Source organism: Cinclus cinclus, chromosome 15, assembly GCF_963662255.1.
Source record: "Cinclus cinclus chromosome 15, bCinCin1.1, whole genome shotgun sequence".
NCBI lineage: Eukaryota > Metazoa > Chordata > Aves > Passeriformes > Cinclidae > Cinclus > Cinclus cinclus.
Window position 1 is genome coordinate 2,008,349 of NC_085060.1, and position 18,177 is coordinate 2,026,525.

General features: G+C 52.0%; 1 protein-coding gene across 1 annotated transcript in view; it reads left to right on the forward strand.

The window, feature by feature from the left end:
* SLC16A2 (solute carrier family 16 member 2) overlaps nucleotides 1-17,419 on the forward strand; it is a 33,724-nt gene extending 16,305 nt beyond the window's left edge. Inside the window, exons 2-6 of the mRNA XM_062502970.1 lie at nucleotides 9,943-10,087; nucleotides 13,901-14,363; nucleotides 14,767-14,910; nucleotides 15,406-15,634; nucleotides 16,862-17,419. Of these exons, the coding sequence (XP_062358954.1) occupies nucleotides 9,943-10,087; nucleotides 13,901-14,363; nucleotides 14,767-14,910; nucleotides 15,406-15,634; nucleotides 16,862-17,082 (1,202 nt within the window). The 3' untranslated portion in view covers nucleotides 17,083-17,419. The remainder of the gene's footprint in view (nucleotides 1-9,942; nucleotides 10,088-13,900; nucleotides 14,364-14,766; nucleotides 14,911-15,405; nucleotides 15,635-16,861) is intronic.
* Nucleotides 17,420-18,177: the final 758 nt, after the last annotated feature.

Here is an 18,177-nt window from a genome sequence, read left to right on the forward strand (position 1 = left end):
GTCCTCGCTCTGCGGGTCCCTGGGTCATGGCCAGCCAGGTTGTATGGGTCTAATTCTCCTTTTTTTACTGGGATGTTGACAAGTGCCCATGAGGGTTGCAGTGGGAGGAGTGTGGAGCTGGGCCACAGGGTTTCTTCTTCTCCTCGCTGTTAATGGGAAACAGAAGATGGCTTGGGAGAAATTTGGCAAAGAGGGAAACTTTTCTGTCTCTTCCAGCTTGGAAAAAAGTATCCTTTCTCACCCCTGTCTCACCGCAGAGGGAGGAGGGTTCCCAAACACAGCCCAGGAGGGGGGCAGAGGAGGCAGAGAGTGCCCAGTGATTTCACAAGGATGGAGCAGCCATGGGCCACCAGCTTTGTTTCGGGAGTGGAGCCCAACCTGCCTCCCACTGGTGGCCAGGATTCATCCCATCTTCTCCCCAAGCCATCAAGGGCTTGGGATGCCCCAGGTGCTCTCAGCCTGAAGCAATGCTGGGGATTTTTGGGATCCTGGGTGTCAGGTATGATGCCACCATGTAGATGGAGATGTAGTGGTGGATCAGTGCTGGACCCTGGCTCCTGTAGGGATTCACAGGGATTCTGTGCCTGGCTAGGACATGAACCCCTGACCTTGGCATGATCCCAGCTTGTGATCCAGCCCTGCTTTGCCATCTGCTCTGAGCTGCTCTGGCCAGGAGCTACAGCTCCATGTCTGGGTGGATCACAGAGCTGGCCAGGCTGCTCCAGTGGGAGCCACAGCTCTGTGTCCCTGTGGATGGCCAGGCTGCTCCAGCTGGGAAAAACCATGGCAGCCACTCACATGGGGCAGCTGGCAGGGCAGGGACTGCTCCCAGAGTCACACTCCAACCCTTCAGGATTTTCAGGTGTGCCCCCAAAATTGGCAGAGCTCACCTGGATCACAGCCTGGGAAAGGGTGTCTGGCCCAGTCCTGGTGGTGGTGCTCATATCCTGGCAGGTGACTTCCCCCTTCCATCCCTCCCTTCCCCCTTCCATCCCTCCCTTCCCCCTTCCATCCCTCCCTTCCCCCTTCCATCCCTCCCTTCCCCCTTCCATCCCTCCCTTCCCCCTTCCATCTCTCCTGCCCTGTTTGTGAGCAGATGAAGCACCGGGGTGAATTCCTGAGGCTCCAGCACCCCAGTCCCTCAACTGCATGTTCCTCCTAGTTGTCTGTGGCCACAGGAGCTGGTTGCCAGTACAAACCTGCCAGTTACACAAGGCGGGGTTCAGAGCAGATGACACATTTTGGGGCTGGAGAGGTAGAAGGGGGGTCACACCCCACTGTTGAGGACAAGGGATGGCCTTGGTGTGGTGTGAGTGCTGAGCTGTTCCCAGGCTTTGTGACCTTGCACTGGTGACTGCAGGAGGTTAATCATAGCCAAAGCCCAGTGAAGTTTGGTCAGGTCATGGCTTTTCCAAAGGCTGAGAGCTTTGGACGTGCTGCAGGCGGTGTCTGGGGCCAGAGCTGACCCACAGTGTCCCACCAGAGTTAATTATTGCCATCAGCTTGGAACATGCCTGGCTTCAGCAGTGGGAACTCTTTCCCCAAAAACAGGGTGAGGGGCCTGGAGGAATCACCAGCCCACCAGGATGCATCAGGCTGGGGAGAACCATGTCCCTTGACCCTAAATCAAACTCTAACCCAGACCCTAATCCCGACCCAGACCTTAGCCCAGACTGTAATTACAACCCTGATATCGCCCCTGTCCCTGATCCCAAACCTTTGCTGTCCCTTTCATTTTAGAAGGTGGATATTGTGTTTATTGCCCTGTTGGAAATGGGAGAACCTGGAGCAGCCACTAGCAGCCACTCAGGATTCCCTGTTGGACTCTTGCTGTCTTCTCCCCCTGGAGCTGGACAGAGGGGAAGGATCTGATCTGATCTGGTCACCCAGTCCCAGCTGGCAGGTCCTGGGGGCTGCTGGTCCAGCCTCAAGCTGCTGTGTTAGGAGATGTGACCACTAATTCTGGGAGAGTGTAAGTCCCAAATCACTCCACATTAAGCCCAGAAATCATCAGACTTGGGTTCTGGCTTCCACTGGTGAGGGCAGGTTCTCCAAAAAAGAGCTGGGTGGTGTTTATGGGCTCCCCATGGTGCTTTCCCTATCCTTCCACTTCAGGGCTCCCATCCTTCAGTTGTATTGCAGGGGGAATGTTGGGGGGCATCATAGCTGGGGAGAAAAATGTGTATTAAAGAAAGGGGAAGATGAATAAAATCAGGAGGTCTGATCTTAGCACCATGTGTCTGGGAGAGCACCAGGATCTGGGGGGCACCTGGGTAAGTGCCATGCTCGTCCTGATGCTTTGGAAGGAGGTTTTTATCTACATATATAAAAAAATACTTTCTTCTCCCTGTGGGTGTGTTTTGAAAAGGGGCTTGGGAACAATGAGGATTAACAAGCAGATAGAGAATTAAATGCAGGGTTTGAGTCTTCAAATGTGTGCACATTTCAGAGCGCATGTTTGTGCCAAGATAAACTCCATCAGGAATAAACATCGTTTTACATGAAAGGCTAATTACAGATTGGTGCTCCACGGGTGGGAGGAGGGAATTTTCACCAATTAAAATGGAACTTTTCTGTTTTTCGTAAAATTGCTGGATGAAAACGCAGCTGGGGGCTGGCAAGGCGTTTGACAGCGCAGTCGAGGGGGGAGATGCTCTTCCCCAGGATTTGGTTTTTTCTTTCCTCCAGTGCTAAAGAGTCTTTGCCAGTTCATTTGGGCAGGAGCTGCAGGAAGGCACTGGTTCTACCCAACAGCAGCTGAACGCCAAGACAGCCCTGGGCTGTCACCCAGGGAGATGGGACGTGGGCAAACATGGTCCAACCCAACACCCTTTGGACTCACACAGCACCAGGAGAGCTTGGAGTAACAAGATCCTCGGCCTCCTTGGGTCTGTAGGTCATGGAAAGACGTCTGGATGGGACGTGGCCCATGTTGAGGAGCTGCAGCTCCTGTTTGTTGGATAACTTCAGTGTGTGGTAGGTGAATCATCCCTCAAAAATTGCAAGCCAGAGGCGACGCAGAGAAGAAAAACCTTCCTGGCCTATGGAGTGGAGTGAAGTGCTGGGAAGGAAACTCCAGCCTGGGCACATGGTGGGTTTCAGCTGCACAGCACATGCTGCCTTGTTGCTTTTGGATAGATTTCACAAGAATTTGCATTTCTGGACCAGCTCTGGAGCCTCCAAGGCTGAGGCTGTGGATGGGGAGGATGTGATGAAGCCCAGAAAATAGCTCTAACACCATTTTGCTCTAGTCAGGGTTGAGTTTTATGGGTTTGGAATGAAATGGATGCAAAATATGGCTGGGACTGAGCTTCTCCGGGATGCTGAGTGCCGGAACCCCAGGCAAACCTGGGGTTTCTCTGTGCCTCCTGCTTGTCAAGCAAAACCACAGATTTGTCTCCACCTCTACTTATCGTGGCCACAGGGCAGCTCATTTTGGGACTTTTCTCTCACATAAGCTGACATCTGTCACTTAGTGGTTACAGGAGGTGGCTTGGGCATCATCTCTTAAGAGTCCCCAGTGTCCTTTAGAGTGAGGGGAGGCAGAGAGACACAATCAGGAGAGGTGTGGCGGGCTTTTTAAAGCAAAGTACATTGCCAGCCTGCTCTGCTCCTGGGTTCTGTGCTCCTGAACCAGTTCAAAATTGGTGTTTTAAAATTCCTCCATGGCAAAGGCTGGATTGACACTTGCTGGGTCTGATCTCTGGGAAGCTGTTGCCTTATCCATGGCCATGGGATCATGGCATAATGACAGGAGCTTCCATTTTTACAACATTCACGTATTTCCTTACCCTCTCCTAATACCACCATGAACAGGGCACTGAAAGGGTCTTTAGCCAGACCTGGCCTTGAATAATTCCTCTGAATAATTCCATTTATTCCAATTTTCAGGCTGTTGTGGAATTGTTTTCAGAAGGGGGGGAGTGGGGAGGGAGAAGTCAGCCAAACCTGATCAAGGAGGACTTTGTTCTGAAGCTTTAGGGTATGGTACCAAGCAGGGCTTGCTATACAATTAATGAGTTTAGCTGGCTTTGAGCTGCACGTGATGCACAGTGGCTGCCACCACAATGCCCTGCCACCACCAGCTCTCATCCAGAGAAGCCTGGCTGCTTCAGTTTGGTGCTCCCCAGCCTTGGTTTTGGGCTCCTCAGCATCAATCTGGGGCTCCACAGCTTTGGTTTGGTGTTCCCCAGCTTCGGTTTGGGGCTTCTCAGCATCATTTTGAGGCTCCTCAGCATCAGTTTGGTGTGTCCTGGTGTTGGTTTGGTGCTCCTCACCTTCAGTTTGCAGCTCCTCAGGTTCAGTTTGATGTTCCTCAGCTTCAGTTTGAGGCTTCAGAACTTGGATTTGTGGCCTCATCTTCTGTTTGGTGCTTCCCATCTTTGGTTTGTCAATTTGGTGGTCTCCAGGTTCAGTTTGGTGCTCCTCAGGCTTTGTCCGGGATTCCCCAGCTTTAGTTTGGGGCTCCACAACTTCATTTTGGGTCATTTTGGTGCTCCCCAGCTTCAATTTGATGCTCCCCAGCTTTGGTTTCAAACTCCTCAGCTCCATTTTGCTGCTCTCCAGCTCACTTTCCCATCCCACTGTGCATCGTGTTGGCTTCCTCAGCTCTGACTTTTGCATCTGCCTTTTTTTAAGCCTTGACCATCCATCCCTAGGACAGGCTCAGCCTGCAGGGGGTGTGGAGCACATGGGGCTGAGCTGCTGGGAGCGGTTCAGGCTTCACTTTGAGAGCACAAGGGGATGACGCAAATGGCTCTTCAAGGGCACGAGATGAAACAGCTGCTTGGTTTTCACTCCAGATGTGCTGTGGGAGCCCCGCTGAGGGGGGCACAGCCGCCTGCTCCTCCACAGCCTCTGCATGGGAATGGCCATGAGGTTGCCTGGGCTCCCAGGCCACCCAAAAATCGAGCCAGGTAGGGCTGGGGAGGGCTGTGCAGATGCGCGACGAGATTTGTCACAGCAGCAGAGATTCCCTGTGCCTTTAGCGAGACAAAAAGTGATTTATTTCTTAGAGGAGAGGTGCAGGAGGCAAATTACCTTTGTCTGCCTCGTGTCTCCTCTGGGAAATGCCAGGTGCCTGAGGAAGGTGACCCTGTCCATCTCGTCCCCATCCCCTCCAGCGGCCACCCTGTCCCAGCTGCGCGGCGCGAGCGGGAGAAGCCGCGGGAAGCGAGGGAAGACACTTCCTCCAGTGGCGGATCTGAGGTCACCTCCTGGCCCTTGATCCCTCCAGCCAGGGGTATTTGGGTCAGCGGGGAAGCACAGCTGAGAGCGACGTCCCTTCCTCCTCTCTCCCTGGAGATTTGGTTTTAAAGGAACAAATAGATTTGGCTTCAAGTGCTGCGGTCTGATTTTTTAATGATGTTTTTTGGAACAATGAGCTAAATATCAGCAGGGTTTGGATCTACATCTCAGAGTGGTGAGATTCTCTTCCTTTCTCACCTTCCTTCCCCTACCTTGCTCTGCTCTCAGAAACCTTTTTCTGCTTAGGAAAATGCCAGCAACGGGAGAAGCTTGTCATCCTGTTGGATGGTCTGGCTGGAGAGAGATCTGGTCTGGTATCCAAGTGGGACCTCATGGACTGACCCTTGGGGCCCTGCCCACCACAAACACACAGACATGGTGCTCAGGGACCCCTCAGCAACACCAGCCCCACTGCAGGGGGAGCTGAGCCCCCCAACCCCCATGTGCCCATCCTCCTCTGCCATGGGGTCCCCAGGAGCTTTGTCACCCACTGGCAGGACAAGGAGAAGGTGACCAAAGCATTTCTGGTCCCTCCTCCACAATGGACACAGCTTGGTGTTGTGGGCTGGTGGGCAAATGGGTCACCTCAGTTTTCACTCTGTCCTGAATCCAGGGTGAGGGGTGCTGGGGAGGATGGATCATCCTGGCCATGCTATTGCAAGAGCTGGAAGTGTCCAAGGCCAGGTTAGATGGGATTTGGAGCAATCTGGGATAGTGGAGGTGTCCCTGCCCATGGCAGGGGGTAGAACTGGATGATTTTTAAGGTCCCTTCCAACCCAAAGCCTTCTGATTCTATGATTCTGTGATCTCCTACTCCCCTGAATCACTGTTCCCCTCGGAGATCTTCAACCACAGCATTCCCTGTCCATGCTGAAAGTCACATTGCTTTGGATCAGCCACGGGCCACCAGCTTGGCTGCCTTTGTTATGTCAAGGTGGGAAGGAAGAATTTGTGGAGCTTTAGCTGGAGTTTTCCTCTTTATGTGAGAGCTGCTGGCGGAATGTTCTCCTTGGTCAACAACTCTGCTCCAGCAAAGCAGCACCAGCCCCACACTGAGTTCTTCCCCTACCACAGAGCATCCCTAGGACCACCAGGAAGGCTCCATCAGCTCTGTCAGTGGCAGCTGGGGCTGGTGCTGTCCCCCAGCCCCCTGGAGCAGGGTGTGTGCCCTGGGGGGGGTCCTGGCTCCTCAGCTGCTCCTTCCATCCCTTCAGGAGGGGCTGTGGTGGGAGTAGGGTGGGATGGACAGGTCTGGGCTCAATGTAACTCTCAATACCAAGCAGGGTCAGCAGAGACGTAGCTGTCAGGGAGGGACAACACACCTGGAGTCACCTCTAGTATCAGCAACCCCCCAAATCAGAAGTCACGTGTGTTTTCCCCCACCAAAACCAGAGTGCTTTCATACTTTTTTTTTTGTTTGTTTAATCTAAAAATATGGTTTCTGAAGCATTTTGTGTTTCTGTCGAGACATCTCTTGCATGTCATCTGTCAAGTTGTTTCTGTCAAGATACCCCTGTCACCAGTCAGGTCCCCCCCCATGCACCCAGCTCCAAAACCAGCCCCTTCAGCTGGTGCTCCCAGGGGCTGGTTGGACTCACAGCACCCTAAAACACAATCAAGTCTTAACCCGATCCCTGTCAAAGTTCTGGCAGCTCCTGAGCTCCTTCCAGCCCCATCCTCAGCTGGATTCCCTCCACAGTTTCTTTTAGGATCTGCTCGATAAGACTCTGTGCCTCATGTGGGGGCTTGTCTGTGTTTTCCCTTATCTCGCCCAGCTTATCAGCCACAGAGGGTGGGAGGTGTGGCCAGGCTGGGAATTAACCATCCCATCCAAACCCTCTGGAAATCAGAAGTGAAAATTCCACCCCCTTTTTTTTTTTCTCCTGTGGCTTTAAATCAAGAGGTAACTTCTCCAGCATTGGAGAAGCTGTAGGAGGGAAGGTGCTGAGCCCTGCCTGGTTTCCACTGGAGGAATAGCTGCCTCTGCCCTTCACATCCAGCAGAGCCCACCAGAAACTCAGATTGCCAAAAATAAACCCTTCCTTCACTAGGGTCTATCTAAGGACAATGCCCAAAGGGGCTAAGCTCCACCTGAACTCCGTTTCTTTCCCAACTTGTGCTTTTCTGCTGTGACTTCCCTCTTCCCTTTCCCCAACCCAGGTGAATGGAGATCACTGGGGATAAAATGGGAAAAACTGTGCACCCCACTCTCTGGGGGTGTTTTGGTGGGAATCATGCTGGGATCAGAGCTGGCACCAAGGTGTCTTTTTCTCCTGCCCCCAGATTTTGTCGAGGTTTCCTTCCAGTGCTGGAGCTCGCCCAGCCCTCCTGGCTTCCCGGGGCTTCGCTGGGAAGACAAAACCCCGCTCTGGAAGTGAGGTTATTGTTCTTACTAATTTTAACTAGGTGTTCTTCCCCAAGCCTATTTTTATTCATTGCTTGTGGTAAGCTCTTTCTCTAAGGTAGAGCAATTTGCCACGGGACTTTTTTTTTTTTTTTGGGTGTGTTTACCAATTTTAATTGAGAGATATCTCCCTTTTACAAACCCAGAGCTGGAGGAGCTTTTAAGCACCCGTTGCTGAGCCTCCTGCCCTGGGTTTGCTTTGATCTCTGCAGGTGAGTGTGCATTTTTGGGGCCAGAGATTGATCCTGCCTATTTGCATGTAAATCCCTGGGTTATTAAGATCTGAATCTGGCCCTTTAAATTTAATACTTCGCTTTATGCTTTTATTTCCGCGTTTCTTAAAGTAATTTCCAAAAATAACAAACTTCAAACATGACGGGGCCATCTAACGTTTTACTGCCTTGGCTGGAGTAGAAGGAACATTTCTGGAAGTATATTATCCAATTTAACGAGCCTTTCCCATCTTGGCGTGGCTCCCACCCCTCACCCCCTCTCGGAGCTGTTTTGGACGGCTCTTTGGATCCCTGCCACCTAATCCTATTAGAGGGACTTTCGTTACACTGTGCCTTGTGTTTATAACCAAGAAAATCAGCTGGAGAGGGGGGTCCTCACCCTCTCCCTTCCCCTGTCCTGTCTTTTTGCCTGGAGTTGAGACCAGAGCCCAGCCAGTCCCAAGAGGGTCCTGCCCAGCCTTGCTTTTCATTTTATTGCCCCACTCTGCATTTATGAAGGAAGATTTTGAAGTAAATTAGGTCCTTGTGAACTTATAATTAATTTGGAAGGGTCAGTTCTTTCCAGCCTGGGGAGGGCTTATTTGTGTGGTCCTTTTGTGAAAGGCAGAGGTTGGAGAGGGTGTTCTATAGCTGGGATTTGCTTTTAATAGGGACCTGGCTATTTTTTGAAGATCTCACGGCTCTTGAAGGACCATGCGTCTGTTTTTATGCAGAGCTCTGATGAAAAGATTTGCAGAGCCCTTGGTTTGGGTAAAAAAAAAAACAAAAAACAAAAACAAACAAAACCAAAAACAAACCCTGAAAGAGGTAAAAAAAAGGTAAAAGGACCACATGCCCTGGGGCTTGGCAGCCCAGAGCGGGCACCTGGAGCTTGGAGATGCTCCAGGAGGTTCCCCCACTTTGGTACAAGGTAGGGCTGGGGGCCCTTTGTCCCTTTGTCCATCCTGCTCTGCCCCACACACCACCCAGGGGACCTCTTGCTTCTCCTCAGAGCTGTTAGAACTGAAATTATTTTTCTTACCAAGTTGTTTTTCTTGAAATCCTGCATTTCCTCCCCAAAATAGTCACATAAACCATTAAAAGGAGAAGGTGGAGGGCAGGGAGAAGATGGTGGACAAGAGGAAATGGCCTCAAGTTGTGCCAGGAGAGGTTTTGGTTGGATATTAGGAAAATTTCTTCACTAAAAGGCTGGTCAAGCACTGGCACAGGCTGCTCAGAGCAGTGATGGAATTGTTGCCCCTGGAGGGAATTAAAAGCCATGTGGATGTGGCCCTTGGGAACATGGGTTAGTGCTGGGCTTGGCAGTGCTGGGGGAATGCTTGGACTTGAGGATTTTAAAAGGCTTTTCTAACCTTAACAGTTCTATCATGGGCTGAAAAAAAAATCTGTGAATAATTAAAGTTTCTGGAAAAAAAACCCAGACAGACAGTGGTTTTCTCCAGAGTGGGCTGGAAGGAGACAGGGTATTATGGCCCCACTTGGGCATTGCCTGGCAAGGTCAGGGGTGGAATTTAACCTGGGATGAACATGTGTCTCCATCAGCTCAGGTGCAATGAAGAATCCTCACTGACCGTGGGGAAAGGGAAAGGTGAGGGGTGGGTGAGTGTGCTCCCTGGGAATGCAGGGCTGGAACTCAGGAGAGGAAACTCTCCCAAGCCAAAGCTGGGGAGCAAAGGGCTTGGAGGAGCTCAGGGGGGTTTTGGCTGGGGAGATTCCTGATGGAAGTGACATCAGTGGGGCGCAGCAAATGTTGTTTGGAAAGAGCATTGAAACTCGGTTTCAACCAAGTTCCTGGGACACAAGAACCCAGCAGAGAGCAACACAAGGAAAACCTGTCCATACTCCAACACCGTGCTCTATCCGTGGTGCCACCAGGTTTCTGTGTCATTTTTGAGTTGCACTGTTAATTAATAGCACTTAACACTGTTAATGAGCTGTGTGATGGGGCTGCCTCTCTGCCAAGACACCTTCACAGCTGCACTTGGTCCCTGGTTGGTTCCCCACTGCCCCTGTTGGGTGGCCCACCCTGACCATCACCTTTCTCCTCTCTCTCCCCAGCATGGGTCGGCTCCCTGGCCATGGGAATGATTTTTTTCTGCTCTCCCATCGTCAGCATCTTCACCGACCGGATCGGCTGCAGGACCACGGCAGCCATGGGAGCTACCATCGCCTTCATCGGGCTCCTCTGCAGCTCATTCACCAAGTAAGGCTGTGGAGGGGACACCCAGCCCCTTGGAGGGCTCCTCTTCCTCCCTGTTCCCTGCAAACCCCCTGCCAACACACTGGGTGCAAAGCAGGTGGTTCCCATCCACGTGAGAGGTGTCCTGGCATCCCTACAGCCCACGTGTGCTCAGCCTGTTCCCCTCCAAATTGAACCTTGCGTCCTTAGGTTAAAAGACAACGAATTTTCCCCAAGCAAGGGACTGTATTTTCTGGGATTTCAGCACTCAGATCCCTCATCTGATCTTTAAAACAGCAGGAAAGGTTGGTGTGCCTCTCACAGGCAGCTGCAGAGAGGCACTCACAGAGAAAACCGTTCTCCTTTGCAACCATTTTCATGTTTGCTGCTGAAAGTAAATTAATGCCTAAAATAATATTTGGTGGATTGCACCTAAGAGGCAGTTTCTGTGCAGGGCAGACAGGGAGGGGAAGGCAGACAGGGTTTGGAGCAGTTTGTGGTGTTCCTGTTCTGGCTCGTGTGTCTGCGGCAGAGTAAGGCCACTGCTGCTCCTTGTTTTCCATGCCTGATCCCATTCCATTAATTTCTGCTGGCAGGCACTGGCCAATGTGCATTTGGATGGCAGGTGTACCTTGTGTGTGTTTCCAGCCCAGAAATCAGGGTTGGAATCATTGTGGGAGCAAAAAGAGGTCACCTCTGGGGTGATTTACGTGACACTTATTAAACACAGTCTCAGAGACTCCATGGAGACACCTCCAAAGCAGCATTTGCCCCACTTTTTCTGAATGAAAACATTGCTTTGGGTTGGATTTCAGTTAAAATCAATATTGTTTTAATTAAAAGGCTTCACGGAGTTGGTTTTAAAGCAAATACACACCAGTTTTCCAGAGGTTGACTTGCCTCTGCTGTGCTCCTCCTGGTCAGTGAGACCCTTGTGCTCATCCCAACCCTCTTTCCCTGGATCCCCAAGCCCTCATCTGTGGGATGCCCCCATCATGCTGGGAATGGGGATCACTTCTGATCCCCAGGAAAAGCCCCCAGGACTGTGGCCAACTGCAGATGGGATTTTTTTGATTGCTAAAACCGTATTGGACAGCAGCGTGTAAGGAACCAGCATCTGCAGCTTCCTCCTCAGGTGCCACCCTTTGTGTTTCCAAAGATAATAGCAAAAGGTGCAGTGGGTCCTGCGTGCAGATCACAGGAGCTTCCCATGTAATCCTGCTTTCTTTTGAATCAACGGAGCTTGGGCTTTTCTCCCCCCTCTATTGTAAAATGTTTGTGAGAAGAGAAAGGGCTCGTGGGACCACACCGCTGCCAAGGGCTTCAAAAAAAAAAATCAAACTGTGCAGGCAGAGAGGAATATCATTTCCAGGAGAACTACAGGACTGAAATCCTCATTTCCTGCCTCTCGCTCTCGGACCACGTTCCTCTGGCTGCCTTTTAAGGGAGAAAGGAGCCCCTTTGGAGCTGGACCACAGCGAGGGAAGCTGGACGGCAGAGCTGAGCGGGGCTGGAGGAAGAGTAGGGAGGCTGTGGGATTTGGCAGCGCTCCATCCGGATGGTGCTGCTCCTGAAATTCGGGGCTTGTGGCTCCAGCTCTCCCAGAACAATGGAGAAGCTTTTTTTTGGTCCCTCCTGCCAAGTCCCTCCACCACAGCTGGAGATGATTCCCCTGTGATACGAGCACTGGTTCAAAGGGACACAGCCGGATTTTGGTGGGCTCAGGCAGAGCTGGATCAAGGCTCATCCCCCCTTTATCTCCTGGTTTCTCTAAAATAGATTTGTTTTGTCTAAATGGAGGAGCAGCAGTTCCCAGCACTGCACTGAGCTGTTCCAAAAACCCTCTGAGCCACCAAGACCATTTGGCAAGACCCCAGCGCCCGGCTCAATGCCTCTTGCCTCAAAACATTGGGAATTTTGTATGAAAACCACTAAAGAAACCAAATATGCTGAAAAGCAAAGCTCTGGGGGAGGCTGGATGGGGTCAATGTGAGGCTTTTCCTCTCTGCTGCCTTGCTCTGAGGTGTCTCCTACACTTGTACCCAGCTCAAGCTCTCAAGAAAAGAGAAATCCCACTTAAGGCTTTAGCTTCCCTCCAGTTTAAGTGGGCTGGTTTAACATAAGGAATGGGAGATGATGGCCAGCTCAGCAGGGCTGTCTTCCCATGCCCCCAGTGCCCTCCCAGCCCTCCTCCTCTGCACTGTGTTCTGTAGGGAGGGTTGGGTCCCTTTTCATCTGCTTCTCCTTTCCCTCCACCATTTATGCCCACTTACTCCTGCACAGAGGAATCCCCCAAACTTCTGCCAGCAAGGATGAACCAGGGCTGTTCCCACTGAGAGCTGGAAGCAAGAGGAGGCCGATAGAGGGAAACTTTCTTGTCCCTGGAGAAATCCCAATGATCCATTGGCAACCTCACCACACGAGGGGACGATGCCCCCCTTTCCAGAGAACAGCAGCTGGTTAATTCCCAGTAAGCAGGCTGGGAAATCCTGGCTATTTAAGAAGCATGGCTGAAAGGAGCCCCTGCTCATTCAGGGGTGTGTGAGAATCACCTGGGAGCAGATGGGAACTGTGGAATTTGTCTCCACTTATCCGACACGTCAGCTTAGCTGCTGCACCGGGGCTGCTGTGCCCAGGCAAGGGCTGGTGTGTGGGAGGTTGGACATGGCACACAAGGACCAGCTGCTTGTCTGGCTCCCACAGAGGGTGCTTCTGATGTGGTTTTGCTCTGGAGTGGATGGAAATTGCCTTTCATGATAGTCATTAGTCTTGGAGCCGTCAGGCACGGCGACCGTGTTCTGCTTTCTGCTCGGCAGGCTGGAGGGATGAGCGTGCAATGGAAGGAATGATGTGCTTATAAAGGTTTTCCCAACTTCCAGCTGCTCTGGTAGATGTGGGCTGCTGTCTCCTCACTTTGCTTTGGGAGCAGCATTCAGTCTTGCTCCGAGGGTTGGAGCACAGACCCTGCTTTTACAACACCCTGAGCTGCCCAAAAGTTTTCCTCACACTTTCCTGCCAGGCAGTATCCCATGGCAGACCATTGCAGCTGGATGTATGGCATGGGGATGAAGAAAAAAATTCCTTCATCTGGAGAGAAACACAACAGGTTGTGTGTGCTGCCTAAATCCAGGCTCCTTTGGCAGCTGCTTCTGCGGGGAAAGTTGGGAAGCAGCTCCTTCCAAGGGCTCTCAGGACTCTCCATCTGCTCTGCAAAGCAGCCACTTCACTCCCTCCTCGAGTGCAGCCACCAATGTAAGGTATAAATGAGATCTATTAACTGTCTAATTTAAGCTCCCAGAGGAGCTTAAAGAAGAAGAATTTAATTAACCAGCCTGGAGCCTGGGCAGAAACACCATGTTTCCTTCTTGCGTGCTGTAACCAGCAGCCTTGGTGCTTTCTGCTTCATAACACTGGGTGTAAAATGTTTTCAATTAGTCCTTTCAGTGGAAAAATTAAAAGGATTTCTAGCTAAAAATATCCTACCATCCCTACCTTAGAAAATCTTGTTTGCTGTAATTTAAAAACCATTGAAGTAGGATACATTGAACACATTCAAGACACATTGAATTAAGGTCAGCTTCCCAAGGAGGTCAGGTTGGCTGCTGCCTTCTCCTGGTGGCAGAAAGCACTTCCCAGCTACACTTCATTTTGCTGAAGATTTCATGTGCCAGCTGTAAAGTGAGGATTATCCCTGTTTTGGTGAGGGAATAAGCTCCTCGAGGTCTGAATGTGCAGCACCTGTGGTACGTGAGACCCAGATCTTTGCAGGCCCGTGGGGGAGGAGGCTTCCTCACCTGTACCTCGCATCCCCACTCCCATGTGTTTTACTCCCCCCAGGTCCCTGGAAGTTCGTTATTTCACATATGGGATCCTCTTTGGCTGTGGCAGCTCCTTCGCCTTCCAGCCCTCGCTGGTCATCCTCGGTCACTACTTCAAGCGCCGCCTGGGCTTGGCCAACGGCATCGTGGCCGGGGGCAGCTGCCTCATCTCCGTGCCACTCCCCTTCTTTCTGAAGATGGTCGGGGGTGCCATCGGGCTGGCACACACTTTCCAAGTACTCAGTGCCTTAATGTTCATCCAGATCTTCTTGGCCATGACCTACCGGCCCATCCTGACGCCTTCTTGTGACTCTCAGCACGACGGGCACGACAAGAAGGGCAGCCGGAGCGTGAGGCAGCAGTGCTGGGCCCAGACCCGCAAGTATTTCAGCCTGAGGGTTTTCCGGAGAAAGACCTATCGGATTTGGGCCTTTGGGATCGCTACTGCTGTCCTGGGATACCTCGTACCTTACATGAACCTGGTAAGAGCCATGGCTGGGGCTGGAAGGGGAGGGAGGAGGAGGAGGTGGGAAGGTGGGGATGGGCAGGAGAGGCAGAGGCACCAAAAACCTCGAAGCCAAGAAACTGCTGCACATCCTGGAAACAGGAATAGTGATGGATATGGTTTTGTGTGTCCTCTCTGTGCCAGGGTAGGCCTGGGGTCACTTCCCAGTGCCCCTAAGGACCAGCACCAGCAGCAGGAGAGGAAGGGCCTGTTGGGTTTGGGGTAGGTGGAGGGTGCAGGTCAGTGTGGTGTGGACATGAGGGTCACCCAACCACCCCAAATCCACCAGCCCTCTGCAGGAAATCTCATCCCTTTCTGGGGAGATGAGAGGGATCAACGTACTGCAGCTTCACGTCCTTGCGTCCTTCCCTCCATCCTAGGTCAAATACGTGGAGAAGCGATTTCAGGAAACCAAAAAGGACTGGATCCTCCTGGTTTGCCTCGGGGCCATGTCGGGGCTGGGGCGCTTGGTTTCGGGCCGCATTGGCGACTGCATTCCTGGGCTGAAGAAGATTTACCTGCAGGTACAGTGTGTCCAACCCTCCACGGAGGTGCTGGCCGAGCACACTGGGGCAGAGATGTTATTTCTGCATTGGCGTCCACACTGTGCTCGATAGCTGTCAATCACAAAGTTGGTAAATCACTTTACCAACCACTGAGGGAAGATAATTTACTACAGAAATGTGTAAGAGGAGTTACAAACTTGAACCCGAGGGATCGGTGTCTGTTCAGCAATCAAACTCTATGGTAGCAACTCTTCACAAACTACTGACACCCTTTCACCTCCTTGTGGTTTTTGAAGAACAAACTGCTGAAATCTAGCAGCTAATCCAGCAGCTAATCCTTCTTAACCCCTCTTAAAGGGTTATTCTTAAGGGCCTCTCTGAGACAGGAGCAACGGCTGGATGGCTTTGCTGGATCCAGGGGAGGGAGCAGTGGGACATTGACCTGCTCAGTGCCATCTCCAGGACTCTTCCTGCTGCCCATCCCCACTCTTATGCCCACTTCTGTCTCCCCAGGTTGCATCCTTCATGCTGTTGGGCCTCCTGTGCATGATGATCCCCCAGTGCCGAGGTTTCGAGGGCGTCATTGTCATCTGCCTCTTCCTCGGCCTCTGCGATGGTTTCTTCACCACCATCATGGCCCCCATTGCCTTCGAGCTGGTGGGGCCCATGCAGGCGTCCCAGGCCATAGGGTACCTCATGGGGCTGATGGCCGTGCCCATGACTGCGGGCACGCCCATAGCAGGTTGGTAACGCCACGGGGCTGCACCAGGACCCACCGGTTGGGAGGGATGTGGTGGTGGCAGCTTTCACCCATGGTGGTGTTTTGGAGACCAGAAGCGCTGGTTTGAATTTTGTGGTTCATTAGGTCAGGTGGAGGTTGGAGAATGGGAGTGGCATCACTCTGTGCCATGTCCTGTGGCATCTCAGGGCTTTTTTCAATGCTGGTGAAAGGTGATCTTTGGGAGAACAGTGAGCCAAGGTCAGGTTAAGTGATTTCTGTTTGCAGCTGAGCTAAAAATCGGCTGAAGATACTTTTCTAGAAGTCCTTTTAGATGGAATTGAAGTTGGAGATGGAGACACCTGAGCCTCCACAAGACCTGGGCCTGTGTTCTAGCACAGCAATAACCCCAACATCCTTAACACCAAGGGCTTTGCCAGAGCTGCCCCTGAACAGCAGGACCTCTGCATCAGCAGCGCTAAGCCAAAGCTGGATAAGCACCTCCGATCTCTCTGCTTCCGGCAGCAAAGTTCACTTTAACACCCTCGGGAAGGAACATGGGGGTCACAGACCTCTCACTGGGAGGGTGCTGCCCCAAGACCCCCTCTGAATGGGGCTTGCTGGTTGAAGGGGCCCTTTGCATCAGTCTGATCCCCAGGGAAGTGTCCACACAGGAGACACTCCGAGGGATTTTCCAGTGCTGATAAATGGCCATGTGTTATTCTCTAAGGATGCTTGGCTGTGCTGGAATTTGCCAGACGAATGCAACCCTTGTTGGGTTTTAAAGGCTTGGTCATAACCGGCAGCATGTATTTCACAGCTGGAGATAAAATATCCATAAGGGCAGGGCTTCCAGATGGAGACAATCGGCAGAGGAACAGCCCCTGCCCACTTTTCCCATTGCCTCCTGGCTGGCACTTTTCTCTGGAAAGAAGTGTTGGGTTTAACACGTCTCAGCTTGCATTTAGGATTGTCTGGGATGTGGCTGACTGTGTCCTGTTCTGGTAAAACAGGAACGATGGCTGGGGCTTTCTTCCACTCCCTTGGTACACAGCATCAGCTGCACACATCCTTTAATCCAGGGCGTAAAAACTCCAAGAAATGCAGACGGGGAAAAAAAAAAAGATTACTTTAAAAACCCAAATCTCCCCAAATCTGGCGGGTGACACAAACTGCACTCCAAGGAGGGAACAAGCAGGTCGTTAGACTCACGAGCTCATTAGACTGACGAGGCTCTAACTTTTCTTCCAGGATACCTCAACGATTATTTTGGGAATTACGACGCGGCCTTTTACTTCGCCGGGGTGCCACCCATCATCGGGGGCCTGGTGCTCTCCGTGGTGCCGCTGGTGCACCAGAGGATGCTGAAGAAGCAGCGCCTGGATTCTGGCAAAGACAAGATGCTGGGCTCAGAGGCCGTGGTGAACGGGGAGCTGCTGCCAGGCTGCCCAGCCTCCGAAGCCCACATGTGACACCGCTCCCGGCTCTCCCCGGGACACCAGCAGCCTCTCCTAGCCCCAGCACAGCCCCTTTCCCAGACGGACCGTAATTCCCAGTGATTGCAGATGCACTACGTTTGAAAAGGAGAAAACAAAAAACGTTCTTCTAGTTAAATGCTTTTAACTAGCAGAATTTTTTTTTTTTTGGGGACAGTTTTGATTTCAAAGCCACCCTCTTTTTTTTTTTTTTTTTTTTTTTTTTTTACCCTCCCCTAACCATTTTTCTAAGGAGAACTCTCACCAGGATTCAAACTTGATCGAGCTCCTGCTCTTCTCCCTGGTTTTCTATACATCACGACAGAGGTTTACAGCTAATAAATGCCTTTTTCAAGCAGGCCACGGATGGAACTTGTTGAACCATGCAGCTGTCCATCGTCCTCCAGTGTCACTCGGGTGTCACATCCAAGTGAGACAGCCCCCTGCCCATCCAGCACCTGGGGCTGTTTTGGAGCCAGAGATCCGAAGGAGGAAACGCTGCTTTAGTCTGATGCACAAACCAAATAAATGTCAGCGAGTCCCGCTTTCATCTTCTTCTTTCCTCCTTTCCTGCTGCTCTCCCACACCCCCAGGGAGCTGCAGCTGGGATGACAGGGAGCTTGGCTGGCTCCATCCATGGGAGTCACGCAGAAGCACACCCTTCCTGCAAAATATGCCTTAAAAACACGTGGATGAGACCAGCAGGTCCCTTGGCCACTTTCCACCTCCGTTTTCCCACCCAGCAATTAATGATTGGGCTTTTGAGCTGCAAAACAGAGGGGCAGCTCCTTGCAGAGCCCACAGTGCCTGGCTCTGTGGGTCCAATTCCGTGGAATCACCACCAAAATGGGCACTTCGGTGGCTTTGAGGCACACAGGGTTGGGACAGAGCCCCTGTGTCATGGATCAGCTCCGTGCTGGGATGTGGCTTCCCTGCTGGGCTCAGGGGCACCCACGGGTGTGGGGATGCTGCTGGCTCAGGGCACAGGGTGCCACTGCTGTTTTTGGGGGGCCAGTTATGTATTATGCAGCAATAAGCATGAGTCAGTATTGGTGGGGAATCCCAGTTTTCCAAAGGGTTGGACAGTCCCAG